This window comes from Grampus griseus (assembly GCF_964374135.1).
Source record: "Grampus griseus genome assembly, chromosome: 17".
NCBI classification, from domain to species: Eukaryota; Metazoa; Chordata; class Mammalia; order Artiodactyla; family Delphinidae; genus Grampus; species Grampus griseus.
Genome location: NC_139011.1, coordinates 1,059,603 through 1,074,697, shown reverse-complemented (window position 1 = coordinate 1,074,697; position 15,095 = coordinate 1,059,603). Strand labels below are relative to the sequence as shown.

At 60.3% G+C, this 15,095-nt stretch overlaps 1 protein-coding gene across 1 annotated transcript in view; it reads right to left on the bottom strand.

Moving 5' to 3' along the window:
- The window catches only part of ZC3H3 (zinc finger CCCH-type containing 3), an 81,777-nt gene extending 66,883 nt beyond the window's left edge, over positions 1 to 14,894 (bottom strand). The window contains exons 1-3 of the mRNA XM_082675217.1: positions 14,818 to 14,894; positions 12,087 to 13,404; positions 10,715 to 10,911 (exon numbers count right to left, since the gene is read on the bottom strand). Coding sequence (XP_082531343.1) covers positions 10,715 to 10,911; positions 12,087 to 13,404; positions 14,818 to 14,863 — 1,561 coding nt within the window. The 5' untranslated portion in view covers positions 14,864 to 14,894. The remainder of the gene's footprint in view (positions 1 to 10,714; positions 10,912 to 12,086; positions 13,405 to 14,817) is intronic.
- Positions 14,895 to 15,095: the final 201 nt, after the last annotated feature.

Genomic DNA, 15,095 nt, shown 5'->3' with positions numbered 1-15,095 from the left:
AAAAAAACAGGCAATGGAATGAACAGGGATCCAGATAACTGGGTGGTCAGACACGGACTTTAAAAACGATTAATATATTCAAGGGCTTAAAGACAAGATTGCAGAACTTCCCTGGTGGTGCAGTGGTTAAGAATCCGCCTGCCAATGCAGGGGACACGGGTTCGAGCCCTGGTCTGGGAAGATCCCACAGGCCGCGGAGCAACTAAGCCCGTGCGCCACAACTGCTGAGCCTGAGCTCTAGAACCCGTGAGCCACAACTACTGAGCCCAGGTGCCACAACTACTGAAGCCCACGCGCCTAGGGCCCATGCTCCACTACAAGAGAAGCCACCACAATGAGAAGCCCACGCACCACAACGAAGAGTAGCCCCCCTGCTCGTCACAACTAGAGAAAGCCCACGCGCAGCAACAAAGACCCAACACAGCCAAAAATAAATTAATTAAAAAAAAAAAAGACAAGATTGCAAATTTTGGCAGAGACCTAGTAACTATTTTTTAATAGAAATTTTAGAATTTAAAAGTCACTAAAACTAAAACCTCAACGGATGCGTCTTGTAGCAGATTATACAAAGCTGAAACGACAATAACTAAACTAGAAAATAGGTTAGAAGAAACTACCCAGATTTAAGCATGGAGACAAGTCACAGAAGACACAGAGAAGAACACAGGAAACATGTAAGATGTGGTGAAAAGGCTCAGTACAAATGCAGCTGAGGTCCCAGAAGGAGAGGTGGGGATGGAGCAGAAGCAATGCTTAAAGACAGAATGGCTGAGATTCCAAAATTGATGAAAACCATCAAGCCACAGATTCAAGAAATAGCACCAACCCTAAGCAGGATAGATAAATGTACAGGAAGCACCATGGCACACCTGCTGAAGACCAGAGACAGAGAAAGCCCCACAGCCAGAGGGGGGAGAGCCACGCCACCCTCCTGGGAAGGACAGCTGACGTCACCAAACGCCGTCAGCTGGCGATGGGGAGGGTCTCTCCCCAGCACCGAAAGCCCCACAGCTTCCCAGGCAGAAACACTCTCCAGAGAGTAAGGCAAGAACAAGGACTTTTCAGATAAACATCTATTGAGAGCAGTGGTCCCCAGCACACCTGCAATATTACAGGATGTATTAAGAGGTGTTTCTCAAACAGACAGCAAGGAAAGGAGGAAGAGAAAAGGGAGAATAAGTACATAGTCTAGGTCAATGCTGACTGTACACAATTTTTTCTAGGGTCTAAAATATATGGAGAATTAAAATCATGGCAGTTCCCCACGTTTGATGGAAGAGAGGAAAATAGGGTTTAAGTACTCCAAGCTTCTTACGTTGTCTGGGGAGGGATCAGACAGTAATTTCTAAGTACCAATAACAGTGAGTCAAGAACACACAATATAACCTCTGGGGAAACCACCAAAAGAAGAATAAAAGAATGTATAATAAGCTAATTGAGGAGAAAATGGAATTAAAAAATACGCATCCAAAAGAAGAAGAAAAAGAAGAGAAAAAAACAAAACAGGTGCAACAAAGAAAAAGCACAAAGGAAGACAGCAGATTTAAACCCAATACCCTAGTAATTGCATTAAATGTGAACAGACGAAACCCTTTTTTAGAAAAACAGTTTCAGATTGCACTTAAAAAACAACTATTTGCTAAATACAAAAAAATCTAAACATAATAACGGATGAAAGTAAACATGTCTGCACATGTCACACATAAATACATTTGCATAGAGAGAGAGTGTGTGTGTGTGTGTGTGTGTACACGAGTATATACACACATTTTGTGACACTAACTAAAAGGAAACTGGCCTAGCTATACCTGCTTCAGAGAAAGTAAATTTTAAGGCCAGAAGCTTTACTGGAGATAAAAAAGGACATTTCGTAGCAGTAAAAGATTCAATCCACCGGGGAGATATAACAATTCTAAGTGGTTTACACTCAGTCAAATGACCTCAAAATGCTTAATGCAAAAGTGACAACTGGAGAACAGTGGAAGATCTTAACACTCTCTCTCTGTGACACGAAAAAGCAGACCCCCTCCCTGTCCCGCAAAATCAGAAAGTATACAGAAGACCTGAACAACACAATTAATACAACTTACCTTACAGAGCCCCAAACTCCCCAAGTGGAATCATTCTCTCTAAGTACACACAAGAGCTTTACCAAAACTGACCCTAAGCTGGTCCTTAAAACAAGTCTGAGCAGACTTCAAAGGACTGAAATCACACAGATAGCTAGCTGCCCAGTGGAGTGAAGCTGGGGAGCGGTCATTACAAAGAAACTCAAAAGCCCCAGGGGTCTGGAAATGAAGCAATCCCCTTTGAATAACCCTGGATCAAAGAAAAAATTACAATGAAAATTAGAAAACATTTTGGAGGAACACAAAAATAATTAACTTGCAGAAGACAGCCAAGGTTATGCTCAGGGGAGAATTTATAAGCTTACACCTGCATATTTCAGGAAAAAAGAGAACCTGGAGGTCAACTGTCCAGCCATCTGGTCCTGTTGCGCTCCGTCCAAGCTCAGACCCACTGGCCATGTGGGCAGCTCTGACCCTGGACAGCAGCCCCCAGCCCCGGCCTCGGCTCCCCGGCTGCCTGTCTCCCCACGTGCTGCCCCTTGGGGCACTGTCTCACGGCCCAGAGTCAAGGACATACACACCCGGGCCGGCCCCAGGGTCAGGGCAGCAAGAGGGGCAGTGTGGCCCTGCAGTCCCTCCCCCTGCTGCCCTGCCTTCCCAAGCCGAGGGGACCACACAGCATGGAGGTGGCAGCCTGAGACGGATGCCGACCACAAACCCCCACCCCACCTGGCATCTTCCCCCTTTAAAACGCAAGCCGTAAGGGGAGCCCGGCTAAAGAGAGCTCCACAGGGGAAACATGTCTTTGGAGTTCCTTTCTGAGATGACTTCTCTGGGCCCAAGCCCAGCTGCCCACCTCGGCGCCCCCAGCTTCACTCAAAGAGAGGGCCAAGGAAGAGCAGCTCCAGCCCAGACCCCGGCTCTGAGTCTCACAGGGAGCCCACTGCATCACTGGCCGCGCTGGCACAGGGCCAGGCCGAGGCGTGCGGGGGAAGGGGTGCTCCGTGACGTAGCCCGGGGCGGGCTCCTGCACTGGGACCATGGGAGCATGGAGGAGTGGGACCTGGGTCTGGGTGGGGTGCCCAGCAACACGCTGAAGCTGTGGAGAGAAGGTGCCACAATCCAGGACCTGGAAGGCCATGGCCCACCTCCAGCAGGTAGGAGCTCCCACGCCCCCATCACCAGGTGGCCCCCACTCCCCAAGGGAGGAAGGCGCTGGGCCCAGGAGAGCAGGTGGGACAGACCACCTGAGGGGCCAGCGGCAGCCACAGGGAGAGCACTGAGGGCCCAGGGGGAGGCTGGGAGACAAAGCAGCCCTAGAAAGACTCTGCCCTGCACCCCGCGCCCACGGACGGGTGGGCTTCTGAGAGCGCACCGGCTGAGGGACCCTCGGGCCGGGCCAGGCCCAGCTGGCAGAGAGGCTGGGTTTAACTCGGTCAGCCAGGACACAGGGGCGGGCCACCCTCAGCACACCGTCTACACTCGTCGGACACCTGGAGACCCTGGCCCACGAGACCCCGGGGCTGCAAGCTCTGGCCATCGTGAGAACATCACCCCTCCTTCCCAGGGGAGGAGCGGCTCCCAGGGCTTCAGCCTCATGGAGTCACTCAGGTGCCCCTGACTCCGCGGAGGCCACAGCTCCCCTAGAGGCCCCACGCCTGGCAGGCGCCACGCAGGCAATGCGCATACGCGCTCCCACGCCAGCTCTTGTGGAAGAACTAATCAGCACGGCCATGACGAACGTAAAACTGGAGGCCTCCGCCGCGCCGGCCATTCACGCAAGGCTCAGGATCGCTGCGGCTGCCTTTTGCAGGGCCTATTCAGCAGTTTCGTTTTCCCTTAGGAAGCAGGGCCCCAGATTGAACTGCTCTCACGCCCTTTACAGCGTCTGCCGCAGCAAAGCTAAACCACCCAACTGCACGCCAGCGAGTGATGATGGACCACAGACTGCTCCACGGCGGGAAACTCCAGCAGGGAGAAGAGCGACAGGAGCACCATCAGCCGCCCAGCCGAGACCCGCCAAGCCGGCCCCACCCCCGCAGCCCGCACAGAAACCCCCGAGATGGCCTTCCACAGCTGTGGGAACAGAGCAAGGCAACGCCAGCACCAGCCTGGAGGCTTAGAACCAGGGCTTGCCCACACCTCAGGACCGGGACCCAGGACCAGAGCACTGGACACGACGGGGACACCACAGGGGTCACCCAGCCCCGGCCCTGCGCCCACCCCTCTGGGCCACAGCAAGCCTGCCTCCTTCCTCCCACCTGCCCTGGCTCCTGATCTTCCCAAAGTGCTCCCAGTGGGCGCTGGTGGTGAAAAAACACTACCGATGAACGCGGAGACCCAGGGCGAGGCTTCACTGTGCTCCCTCTGACCACTGGCCCTCCCGCGGTCCTGAGGCCAGCACAGGCCATGCACAGGGCTGCCCAGCGCCAAGCAGTGGGCTCTGGGCTGCCTCCCAAGAGTGAGGCTGCCATGTTAGCACCTGGCCCGCCGCCTGCCCGTGTCCACTGGGTACATCTGGTCAGAGGGGAGGCGGGGCCTGTTGGGAGAGGCTTGGGGCGTGGTAAGACGGGCAGGGCCCAAGACCACACCCACCTCTTCTGCCGATGACCCAGGATGAGTGGCCGCCCACTGCAGCCATAAACAGGTGACAGCAGATCCTCCAGACCGCGTGGCTGGCACGGCAGACTAAGGGACGTGAGGGAAGCGCCCGCCATGTGCTGGCAAGCTCTGAGCCAGAGGCAGGCGGCTGTGTGAGGCCCGGCTTCAGTGAAAGCCTCGGCAGCGCTCAGATCCACACCTGACGGCACTGTGAACACTGGGCCCTTCCTGTCAACCACAGCCCTGCCGGCACAGCCCTGAGCGACCCGCCAGGCCCACACCCCCCCACCGCGCTGGCCACTTGTCTGTGCAGAGGCAGGCGAAGGAGAGGTGGGTGGGCTCTCGCCACACATGCACTGTCCTGGGCAACCCCTGGGAGGCGAGGACGCCCCTGCCCGCACACCCGCCCGGGGCTTTTCCTTGGCACCTGACAGCAGACCTCTCCAAGTGACTGGGAGGAATCACGTGGCCTGTTGCTCCCAGGAAGCCCCCTAGCCTGGGGCCGAGTGTGCTGGGTGGGCTGCCAGCCCCCAACAACTGCAAGCGTTGTGCTGGGTAGGTGTGGACCAGGCAGCACCCTCTTTGCACACACGAAGCCTGTCACCTCAGGGCAGCCCGAGTCATGGCGCTGGGCCCGCTGTGGCCGGGGGAGAGGAGTCCCGGAGCTGGCCCCGAAGCCCCAGGTCTGCACTGGAAAGCGCACGTCCACACCGCGGGCTGTGACGACTAACCTCCGCAATCGAACGGGTGGCCAATCGGAAACCACCTTTGAGGTCTATGAAAAGTTCTCTTCTCTGCTGCCTTCTCTGGGGTCTGTCGGCACTGAGGCGGATCAAGTGGGGCCTCCGGCAGCCAAGGTGCGGTTATCCCCCCAGGGAGCACGGGGTGGGGTAGGGGTGTCACGTGGGGACCCCCAGGGACCACCTGCCCCACCTCCCAGCCAAAGTCTGACTCTAGGCCCAGGGAACTAGGTGGGAGGGTCAGACGGCTCGGCCAGAGAGGGCCGGTGGGGGGGCAGAGCGAGAGGAGGAGTCAGGCTGGAATCTTTGTAAGGTCAGATCCCCAAGGCACGAGGCCACAGGCCTGCTGAACATGCAGTTTCGAATTCAATTAAAGCGATTATCTGCTGTGTCAAATAAACTGTGTGCAGCATATATCGGGCGGCACTGTACACCTCGGGCTCATTATTCCCTAACTGTTTCCTCCTGTTTACGCGCCCTCAAATTAAACTGCTGATAGTATGAGCCCAAATAAAAAATGAGCGCACCTTGTCCCGAGGAAATGGATTCTCCCTTCCCCTGGACCGGCGATTGCCAGGTTTTATATACTCTGCTCCTGGTGACATTAGTAATTCAATTTTCTTTTTATTAGCCCCCTTATCTGCTGAGCAATACAGTGGCAGAGCTGACCTCTTTCGCACGGGTAAATGTTTAAAATCTTTTCCCTGATTAATTTTGCTAGTTAAGAAAAAGAGGAGAAATGGCCCGGCTCTTAGCCATCACAATGAATAAAGCTTAATGTTGATTGTGATGGAATTTCTAATGCCAGGGAGATTGATTGAACGCGGCAATTACACTGCAATAGTAACTCAAGGGAGACGGGATCGCTTTCTCCTGGCCATAGCCTTTTGGTTATTTAAAACAATCCAATTTGCAAGGATAATTACGTATTAGTGTTTTATCTGCCACTTGAAATGAACAGGGGAGTTTCGATACTGGCCCAGCACTAGCAGGTTATTGCTGCAAATTACTTGATATCTGCTTTCTTTCACATAAAGAGGAAATTAGGCAATCAATTACCAGAAAAAGGTGGATGAAGAATAAGAGGGGCAAGTGCGCCCTCTGCTGGCCACCAGGCTGCACAGCCGGCCTGAAGTGGGGACCCCAGCCGGGGAAGCCCACCTCTCCCTCTCCCCCTCCTCAGCCCTCCTGGCCTCAGCAGCGAGGGCGTCCCAAAGGGGTCAGGTCTGACACAGCTCCAAGCGGAGGGCTGCATCTGGCACTAAAAGTCTGTGTGGGAAACAGGGCAGAGAAGCCTCAAAGCAAGTAGATGCAGAGACAGCCTCTGCCCCCATTCCCAGGGAGGCCCTGCCAGTGGCCCGTAGGTGGGGTCTGCACTTTCCAAGAGACGGGAGAGCATGCCCTGCACACGCGCACGCACGCACGCGCACACACACACACACACACACCCTGCTCAGGCCCACCAAGGGAGGGCGGGCAGGCAGAGCTGGGAAGCGGGAAGCCGGGTAGGCCTTTCGAGAGGAGGGGGCTGGGGGAGCCGTCAGCCCAGGGAAATGACCTCCACCTGTCCCGGCCTCACGACGCCGGCCCAGCACACTCGCCTCCGCCAGCACAAGCCTCTCCAGTGAGCTCCCTGCCGTCAGGTCCCAAGGATGAGGACCTCACCCCTCAGCCTGTAGTTCAGTTGCCTCACCCGCAGTCTCATCCTGGCTGCTGCCCCTCCGGGACCGCTGGACATTCCTGGGGCCCCGACGCGGCCACCTTGTGTCCCTGAGCACACCCATGCAGGCCCAGGTGCCTCCACTGTCCCTCAGGGGCTTCCCAACAGAACCCCCTTTTCCTTGCTGTGGCCGAGCACCACTTCCCATCCCTGGTCCTGCCTGCCCTCTGGCCTCGGCCCCTCCCACCCTCCAGGACACCGGCCACACAGGACCAGTCTCTGCTCCTGGAACAGGCAAAGCTCAGCCTACCTGTGACTTCGCCTGCAGAGGTGTGCCCACGCGCCCCTTTCCTCACGCAGGGCTCGGTTCAGATGTCACTCCTCAGAGACGTCCCCGCCGCCCACCCTCCCCGAAGCTCCCTGCAGCACTGCTGCCTGTCTCCTTTTCCTCAGAGTGCTTCTGCCACCTGAAAGCAACTTTTCTTTTCTTTTTTTTTTGGCCGCGCTGTGCAGCCTGTGGGATCTTAGTTCCCTCCGGGCCCCCAGCAGTGGAAGCGCTGAGTCCTAACCACTTGACCGACAAGGAATTCCCCTTGAAAGCAACTTTTCAGTCTGTTTACAAGCACCCGAGGAGCCGTTTGTGTCCAGCAACGCAGCACGGCCCCAGCACACACACACCCCAGGAGACAGCACACTGCCCTGCACAGCTGTGCAGGAAACGGGGAGGGGATGAGGGGGTGGAGGACAGAGGATGCATGGGGGGATGGACAAGTGGCTGAGTGAGGGGAAGCCTTCTGCAAGCCCTTCCCCCAACAGGACCCTCTCCCCTCCTGCAGGGCATTCTGTGCGTGGTTATCACACTGTCTGTAACTATGAGCTGATTCATCTGCCTCCTAGTGGAGAGGAGCGTGAAGGCAGGGACTGTGGCAGCCCCACTGGCAGGTGCCACAGTCCCCACCTGACAGCCCCACACCCAGCGGTGCCCTCAGCCTTTCTCCCCCTCCCACCCTGCCAGCAGGCGGCAGCCACCACCGTCCCCAGCCTGCACCCCACTCTGCTCTAGGCCTACAAAGGGGCCAGGCTATTCACAAGTGCAGGTGCAGCTCCAGGGACGACACACGGCACCTCCTCTCCCACCTGGCCTGGTTACCGCATCTGCAGGCCCAGCGTCTGTGCCCCCGCCAGCCCCTCACCCCTCTGTCCACCCCGCGACCGGGTGAGCATCCCAGAACATCTCTGGCCCATGGCCCTGGGACGCTGCCCACAGGCCCCTACCCAGCTCTCCAGCTCCCCGGCCGCCCCTTGGCCAGTGGTTCCTGCAGCAAGGCTGCTGCCAGGCTGTTCCCGTGCCTGGGGCAGCCCTCACCCCAGCCCCCAAGCCGCACCAGAGCCCCCCGGCCTGGAGCCAGGAGAGAGGGCACCCAGGACCACCTGGCCGGCTGGTGGGAAAGCTTGGCTCTGCGAGGAGAGCTCCCGATGCCACTGCTGCCCACCCATCCGCAGAGGGCCCCTCGGTCCGTGGGTCCCCAGCCCACTCCTAGACCGCGTGGCGCTCCTTCCCTGGGGTGCCCACTGCACAGGCCAGCAGCAGCCTGCCTTGGGCCTGTCGACCCCCAGGCCAGACTCCTTGGAGGCAGGGGCAGCACAGGCCTGGCAGGGACAGAGTCAAGGCCAGTGTGCGTACCTGCATCAGGACTCAGCACCCCTGGGTGGCAGGAAGGGCGCCAAGAGGCCCAGGGCCCTGTCTGCCGCGACCATGCCACACTCAACACCTGCACAGCAGGTGCTCCACACACACACCTGCTTCCAGGCCCAGCAAGGGGGCCCGACGCCCAGCAGACGCGCGCCAGATCCCCCAAGAGCTCTGCTGTCAGGAAGGGCCCAAGAAGGCAGGACAGGGCCTTAGGGCCTTCCCAGCACGCTGCCCCGGCTGGGACACTCCTCCCCCAAGCCACCTCCAACCACGTCCGTCAGTCAAGCCTCGCTGAAATACTACCTCCACAAGGGGCCCTACCTGGCCACCCCCTCTCTGTCGCCCCGACACCCTGCTAGTGGCAAGTCACGATGGGAATGTCTCAGCAGCTGGCCAGCTCAAATGCGGGCACCAGAGGGCAGGAGGGACCACCCCTGCCTTGGGTCTCCTGGACCCCCAGCACCTGGACCGCCCACTTCCCACAGCCGGCCCTGAGCACCACCATCATGGCCTGCACGCTGCCATCCCGCGTGACACCTCATCTGTGGGGACAGATCTGTCTGCAACTTCTCTGCACACCCGACATCTCGGCCGGCTAAGACAACACCGTGACAGAGAGGATCTGAACAGGGGCCATGAGTCCCCACAGAGGCCCAGATGTCCACAGACACCACCTCCTGGCCTCTCCCCCAGCTGCCCCAAGAGGCCACCTGACCCCCCACCTGCCCTCAAGCTCCCTGGGGGCGCCCCCGCCACCAGTCTCTCGAAGCGAGGGGCATCTTCAACTCGTCCTCTCCGGTCAACCCGCGGCAGCCTAACCGCTGGTCACCTTCAACCTCTTCACTCCCAGCCAGTCCTGCAGCCAAGGCCCGCCCCCCAATCCAGCCACCTCGCAGGAACCAGGAACCACTAACGGGGCTCCCTCTGCTCTGTCACCTGGCGTGAAATCCACACTTGCCATGGCGCACGGGATACGGCCAAAGGAGAATGGGTGGGAGGCCGGCACCCTCCAGCCTCACTTCCCCACAGCCCTCTCGCCGCCCCGCTCGACCCTCTGCCTGGGACCCCATGGCCCACCCTCCCACGGCCGGCTAGGCGCAGATGCTCAGCACAGCCCAGGCACCATCTCCTCCAGAAGCCTTCTTCAAAGACTCCCGGCCAGGCCAAGGACCACGCCCTCGGCTGGGCTCCCCAGGCACCAAGCGTAGCACAGTTTCTAGAGCACGAGGCCCCGGCTGGAGCGCCCAGCGCCGAGCCTGCCCGGCCCCAAACCCTGTCACCTCCAGATCTCATACGGGTCAGTCTAGAAGCCGCTGCCGCACGTTCACCCCGCCGCTCAGAGGGGCCACCTCAGGACCAGGCACCCAGGTGAAGCCTGGCTCTGCAGCCTCCCCAGAGCACTGCCATCGCAGCAGTGGGGAGCCAGCCTCCTGCGGGGGCCACGCCCACAGCACTCCCCGTTCTGTTGCTGGACTCCAGGGACTCATTAAGAGGGCAAAGCCGACCCCTCCCAGGCCAGCTCAGGCTTCCCGAAGAAAAGGCAGCGCCAGCAGGGAGGGGAGGGGTAGACCTGTGGCCCAGGCAGTGAGGAAAGGAGGGAGAGGCCCTGGGCGGCACAAGCCACGTCTCCTCCCACTTCGGGGCTGCGGGGCTGCCACCCTCTCATCTACCTTCCTGCTCCTCCTGCCAAGAGGGACTCGGCTGCACATACACAGAGGGATGTGCTGAATAGACCACCACACGCCTGCCTGGAAGCATCTCTCCGACCCAGAGCGCAGGGCACGGTACCCCGGTTCTTCTCCTCCTCCACTCACTAGCCCAGGCCACCCACTGCCCGCCAGGCTGAGCGCTCCTGGGCCAGGGCCCCACAATGCAAGGTGGACGGCGAAGGTGGGTTCCAACAGGGAGCAGAGCCGTCACAGGCCCAGGGAGCCCCTCCTCCTGGTCATACCTTCCTTGGTGGGGAGGTGGGCCCGGCCAGGAGGCAGGCAGCACAGCCGGTGCCTGCTGACCTGCATCAGGCCCTTGTTGGGCGTCTTCTTCAGCACAGGGCTGCTCTTCCCCCGGAGGGCCTGCCTCCGCCGCAGGCTGAACTGGCTCCTGGCCGTGGTAGCAGGTGGGGGGCTGCTCTTCTTGTCCCCAGGAAGGCTGCAGAGACAAAGAACAGACGGCTCCTAACAGGCTCCCCCAGCGAGTGGCTCACCTCCCACCCCTGCCCGCCCAGATCCCAGCAACATGGACTCAGCCCCCGGAGGGAACCAACCTCAGCAGCCGTCAGAAGGCTGCTCCCCACCCATCCCCCCACGCCACCCCCTCCTCCTCCCCGCCAGGGCCAGGCTCGCAGCCACAACCCTGGAGGATCCCAGAGCCAAGGCAGGCGGAGAGCCCAGGAGAGCAGCCTCGACCCCCACCCAGTGCTCCACAAGCACCTCCTGCACCGCCCCAGGCCAGACGAGCCCCCGCCTGGAGCTGGAGGAGAAGAAAAGCAGGCAGGCCTTGTACGGAGGAGGCGCTGCCACCAGCCTGGTGACCCCCTCCCCACACTGGCGGAAACAGAAAAAGTGAGGAGGGCAGGGAACCCGAGGAATCCAAGACAGCACCGATCGGGGAGGGCAGGGCCCAAGACCAGGTCAGACAGCAGGAAGGACCTCTGGAGTGGGACTTGCTGGGAGGTCAGCGAGTGTCACCACGTCTGACGGCAGAGGCAGGCCCTCTGCCCTTGCCACTGACAGCCACCACAATTAAGTCCCTGACCCCAGACGGAGCACTGGGCCATGACACCGTCCTCGAGCCTCCTCTAGACCCGAGAGGACAGAGGGCGGGGAAGGTGACATGGGTCCAGTGAGGCCGTGACTCACCCTGTCACCCGGCCATCAAGGGGCAGCATTCCTCCCCGGTGGAAAGGCGACCCCCTCCCACAGAGACACTGCGCCCTGGGTTTGCTTGCCCTGCTCCTGGCCTGGGCACAAAACCTGCAGGCCCAGAACAGAAACCACCCAGCAGTCTCTGGTCTCTTGCCCACAGGAGAAAGGGTGGGATGCTGCCACCACCTCCACCTGTCCCCACCTGGCTGGGGGCCCCAGGCCAGCCCCCAGCCAGGTTGAGCCCTGTCACTCAGCTGTAAGAGACAGCAGTGACCCTGGCCTCATTCCTACTGACTATGGTGACACCACCACAGGCAAAGCTCCGCGCTCAGGCCCCGTCAGGGGTGATGCTTCCTCTCCACCTCCCACACCCCTGCGGGCGGGCCCTCCCACCTGCTCTGCATACAAGGCGGAACCTGCCTGGCCAGACAGGGCCGGGGGCGGGGCAGGGACACACACCTAGCACTCCCCCGCCTCCGGATGATCTTGGTGCGGCTCTTCACTTTGTAAGCCGAGAGCGGGGTCTCACTGAAGAGGGGCTTCAAGCTGCTGGGTCCCACTGCTGGTCTGTCCCCTGGGGGGAACCTAGATGGGACTGGGGAGAGCTGGGAGGCATGGTCCTTGCTGCCGGCCTCTGACTGCCAACGGAAGGAGGAGGCCGAGGAGGCCAAGGGGCTGGAGGCCTTCCACTTGTACTTGCTCGGGGAGGCCCCAGGCACGGAGGCTGCGGCCGACCTCCTGGGCTTGGCATCCAGGTCGCCTCTGAGCTGCGGCTTCTCCGTTCGTTCCGCTGCAGAAAAGGGGGCCTTGCACACATTCTCCGCCACTGCTCTGGGACTGAGGGCCCTCCGAGGGGCCCGGGGACTCTTCGCCGAGGCAGCCACCCATTTGTAGTTGTTTTGCCGGAACTTGTTGCTTCGACAGGACACCAGCAGCAAGGGCTCCCGGGTCTGCCTGGGTCCAGCAGCAGGTCTAGCTGGGCCTGCCACCAGGCCAGAGGCAGCTGACTGATCTGCATGGCCGGCGTTCGCTCTCCCGTCCCCAAGGAGCTGTGTGCCGCAGTTGGCCGCAGGTTGTGAGCCCACCTTCCGGCCCAGGGCCGTGCCGCCCCGCTGGGGCGGGCTGGAGGGCGGGAAGCGGGCCCTGGCCGCAACTGCGCTCTCACCGACCATCCGCCGGGGCTCCGAGGGGCTGCTGCTCACAGTACTCATCGACTTCACCACCCGGGGCTTGCCAGGCTCCTTCTGGCAGACCAGAAGGGGGTCCTCCTCACTGCAGCTCCCCTTAGCTCTTCCTGGCCTCGAGGGCTGCTGCTGCCCACCGGGAAGCTCACCCTCACCTTCCTGAGGCCTGTGATTGCTCCAGGGGGCATCCCCGTATTCTTCCAAGGAGCCCCGCAGGACCCCTGCAGTGCCAGCTGAGCCCGGCTTTGACGGTGGTTTGACATTGATGACCATGTTCTGAGCCGGACTGAGCTGGACCTGCCTCTCCAGGATGTACTGCTGGGGCTCGGGACCCTGGCTGCCCCCAGCCCCAAGGGGCGGCTGCGCAGCACAGTCGCCGGGTGGGTCCGAGGATCCCAAGGGCCGATTCACAAGGGAGTATTTCTTGCGCCACACGGGCCCATGGTTCGGGGAGAAGCCCCTCTGGCTCAGACGAGGGCAGCGAGCACTGAAGGCCCTGCCGCTGCTGTAAGCGGGCGGCTGCCACTGGGAAGCGGCGGAGGTGCCTGGGGCAGAGGCATTGCCATGGAGGTTTTTGTAGTCATCGATCAGACCTGAGGAGACAGGAGCACAAGCCCCATTAACCGGAGAGTGAGTAAAATCAGTGAGAATTCCCTGGAGGGGCATCAGCTGACCAAACACCCCGCAGACCCCGGTGGATCCTGTCACGTCCCAGTGCAGGAGGGGCAGCTGCCAGTGCGTGAGAACCACTGAAAGTCAGCCCAAATTCCCTAGGCCAATCTTCTCCATAAGTCTTTTCCCGTCAGTTCTATTTCAATCCTATTTCTAGTTGCTTATCCTTAAAATGTATCCCTGTGGCATATTCCCTATTCTCCAGGAATATTATGCTAGGTTCACAATCCTTTGAGAAGAAGTGTCACTCAGTATGAAAAGACCAGCAAGGCCCTATGCTGTAATGCCTCAAGAGACATGGAGGCCCTCTGGCTTGCCCACAGATAGAAAGGGAGCAGGGCTGCCCCTCAATGAGCTCCCTGCCTGGCACACAAGGCAGTGAGGGTGAGGTAAGTGACACCCCTGGGTACTCCACACTTGACAAGAATGTCACACCATCCTCCCCTGAGGAGAGGAGAGGCCTAATCATCGGGAATCGCAGTGCAGTGGACCGCCACGGGGCCTTGCCAAGGAAGCCCCTGGACAGCTGTGCCCGTGCAGGTGGGGCACAGGCCTCGGCTGAAACAACCCAAGCTGTTACAACTCAGCCAACAAGCCCCACCGTTACAACGCTCCCCCACCATATGTCCCGCCCCCAGGCCCAAAGAGAGCCAGGTCCAGACCTGGTGACACCTCAGGGCAGATATGATGGAAGGCCAGGAAGTGCCTGGAAGGTGGGCTCAGCCCACCTGAACTCTCCCCCATACACACTTTCCAAGTCCTTAAGTCTTCTCTTTGTGGGAATAACTTTACAAGGGGAATTTTTTTTTTTAAGTATAGCAAACCACATTAGGTCTAAAAATGGAAAAGTTTGGAAACTGAAGACTGGGGAGTCTGGGCCGGGAATATCACGGAGAGTGTGACTGTACGGACGGAAGGAGCGTCAAAACGGGCTGTCCAGGGAAGAAACACACACCTGGCCCTGAGCGGGCTTTGCCACTGTCGGGCGCGGGGAGCGAGGGAGCGCCGAGTACGTGCCCGCGCGTGGGGGTGGGGGGCCCCCTCCCGCCCGCCGGTTACTAAGCGACCGCCCCGCCGCCACCAGCCGCAGCGCCGGAAACGCTCGCACCCTCCGTCGAAACCCGAGCTGGAGGTGACCCAGGCCACTCGGGACGCCCCTCCGGGTCCCCTAGGCCCAGCCCGACCCCACCTACCTCCCCACCCGACCGGACCTAGCCGCCGAGACCGCGGGCGGAAAGCCACCCCCTTAGGGGAGGCGGGCAGGGGCCCGCTGTGAAGAGAAGGGGAAGAAAGGGACGCGCGACCCGGGCCCGACCCGACCTGACCTGACCCACCCTGCAGGAGACGGATCTGCCGCCGTAATTGCTCCTTTTCCTCCATCTCCAGAGTCCGCGACGCCCGGCCAGGCCCCCGCGACGTCATCGCCGCGCGACCGTTTCCCCGCGGGCTGGGCGGAGCGCGGGGAGGTGCCGAGACTGCGCACTGAGGCGAGGCCTGGGCGACTGCCGGGCCGCGGGGAGGGGGAGCAGAAGAGATGAGCCCGTCGCCCTGGCAACGGCTGGAGAGGCGGGGTCACGCATGCGCAGAGCTGGGGGGTCGCGTCACTACGGAG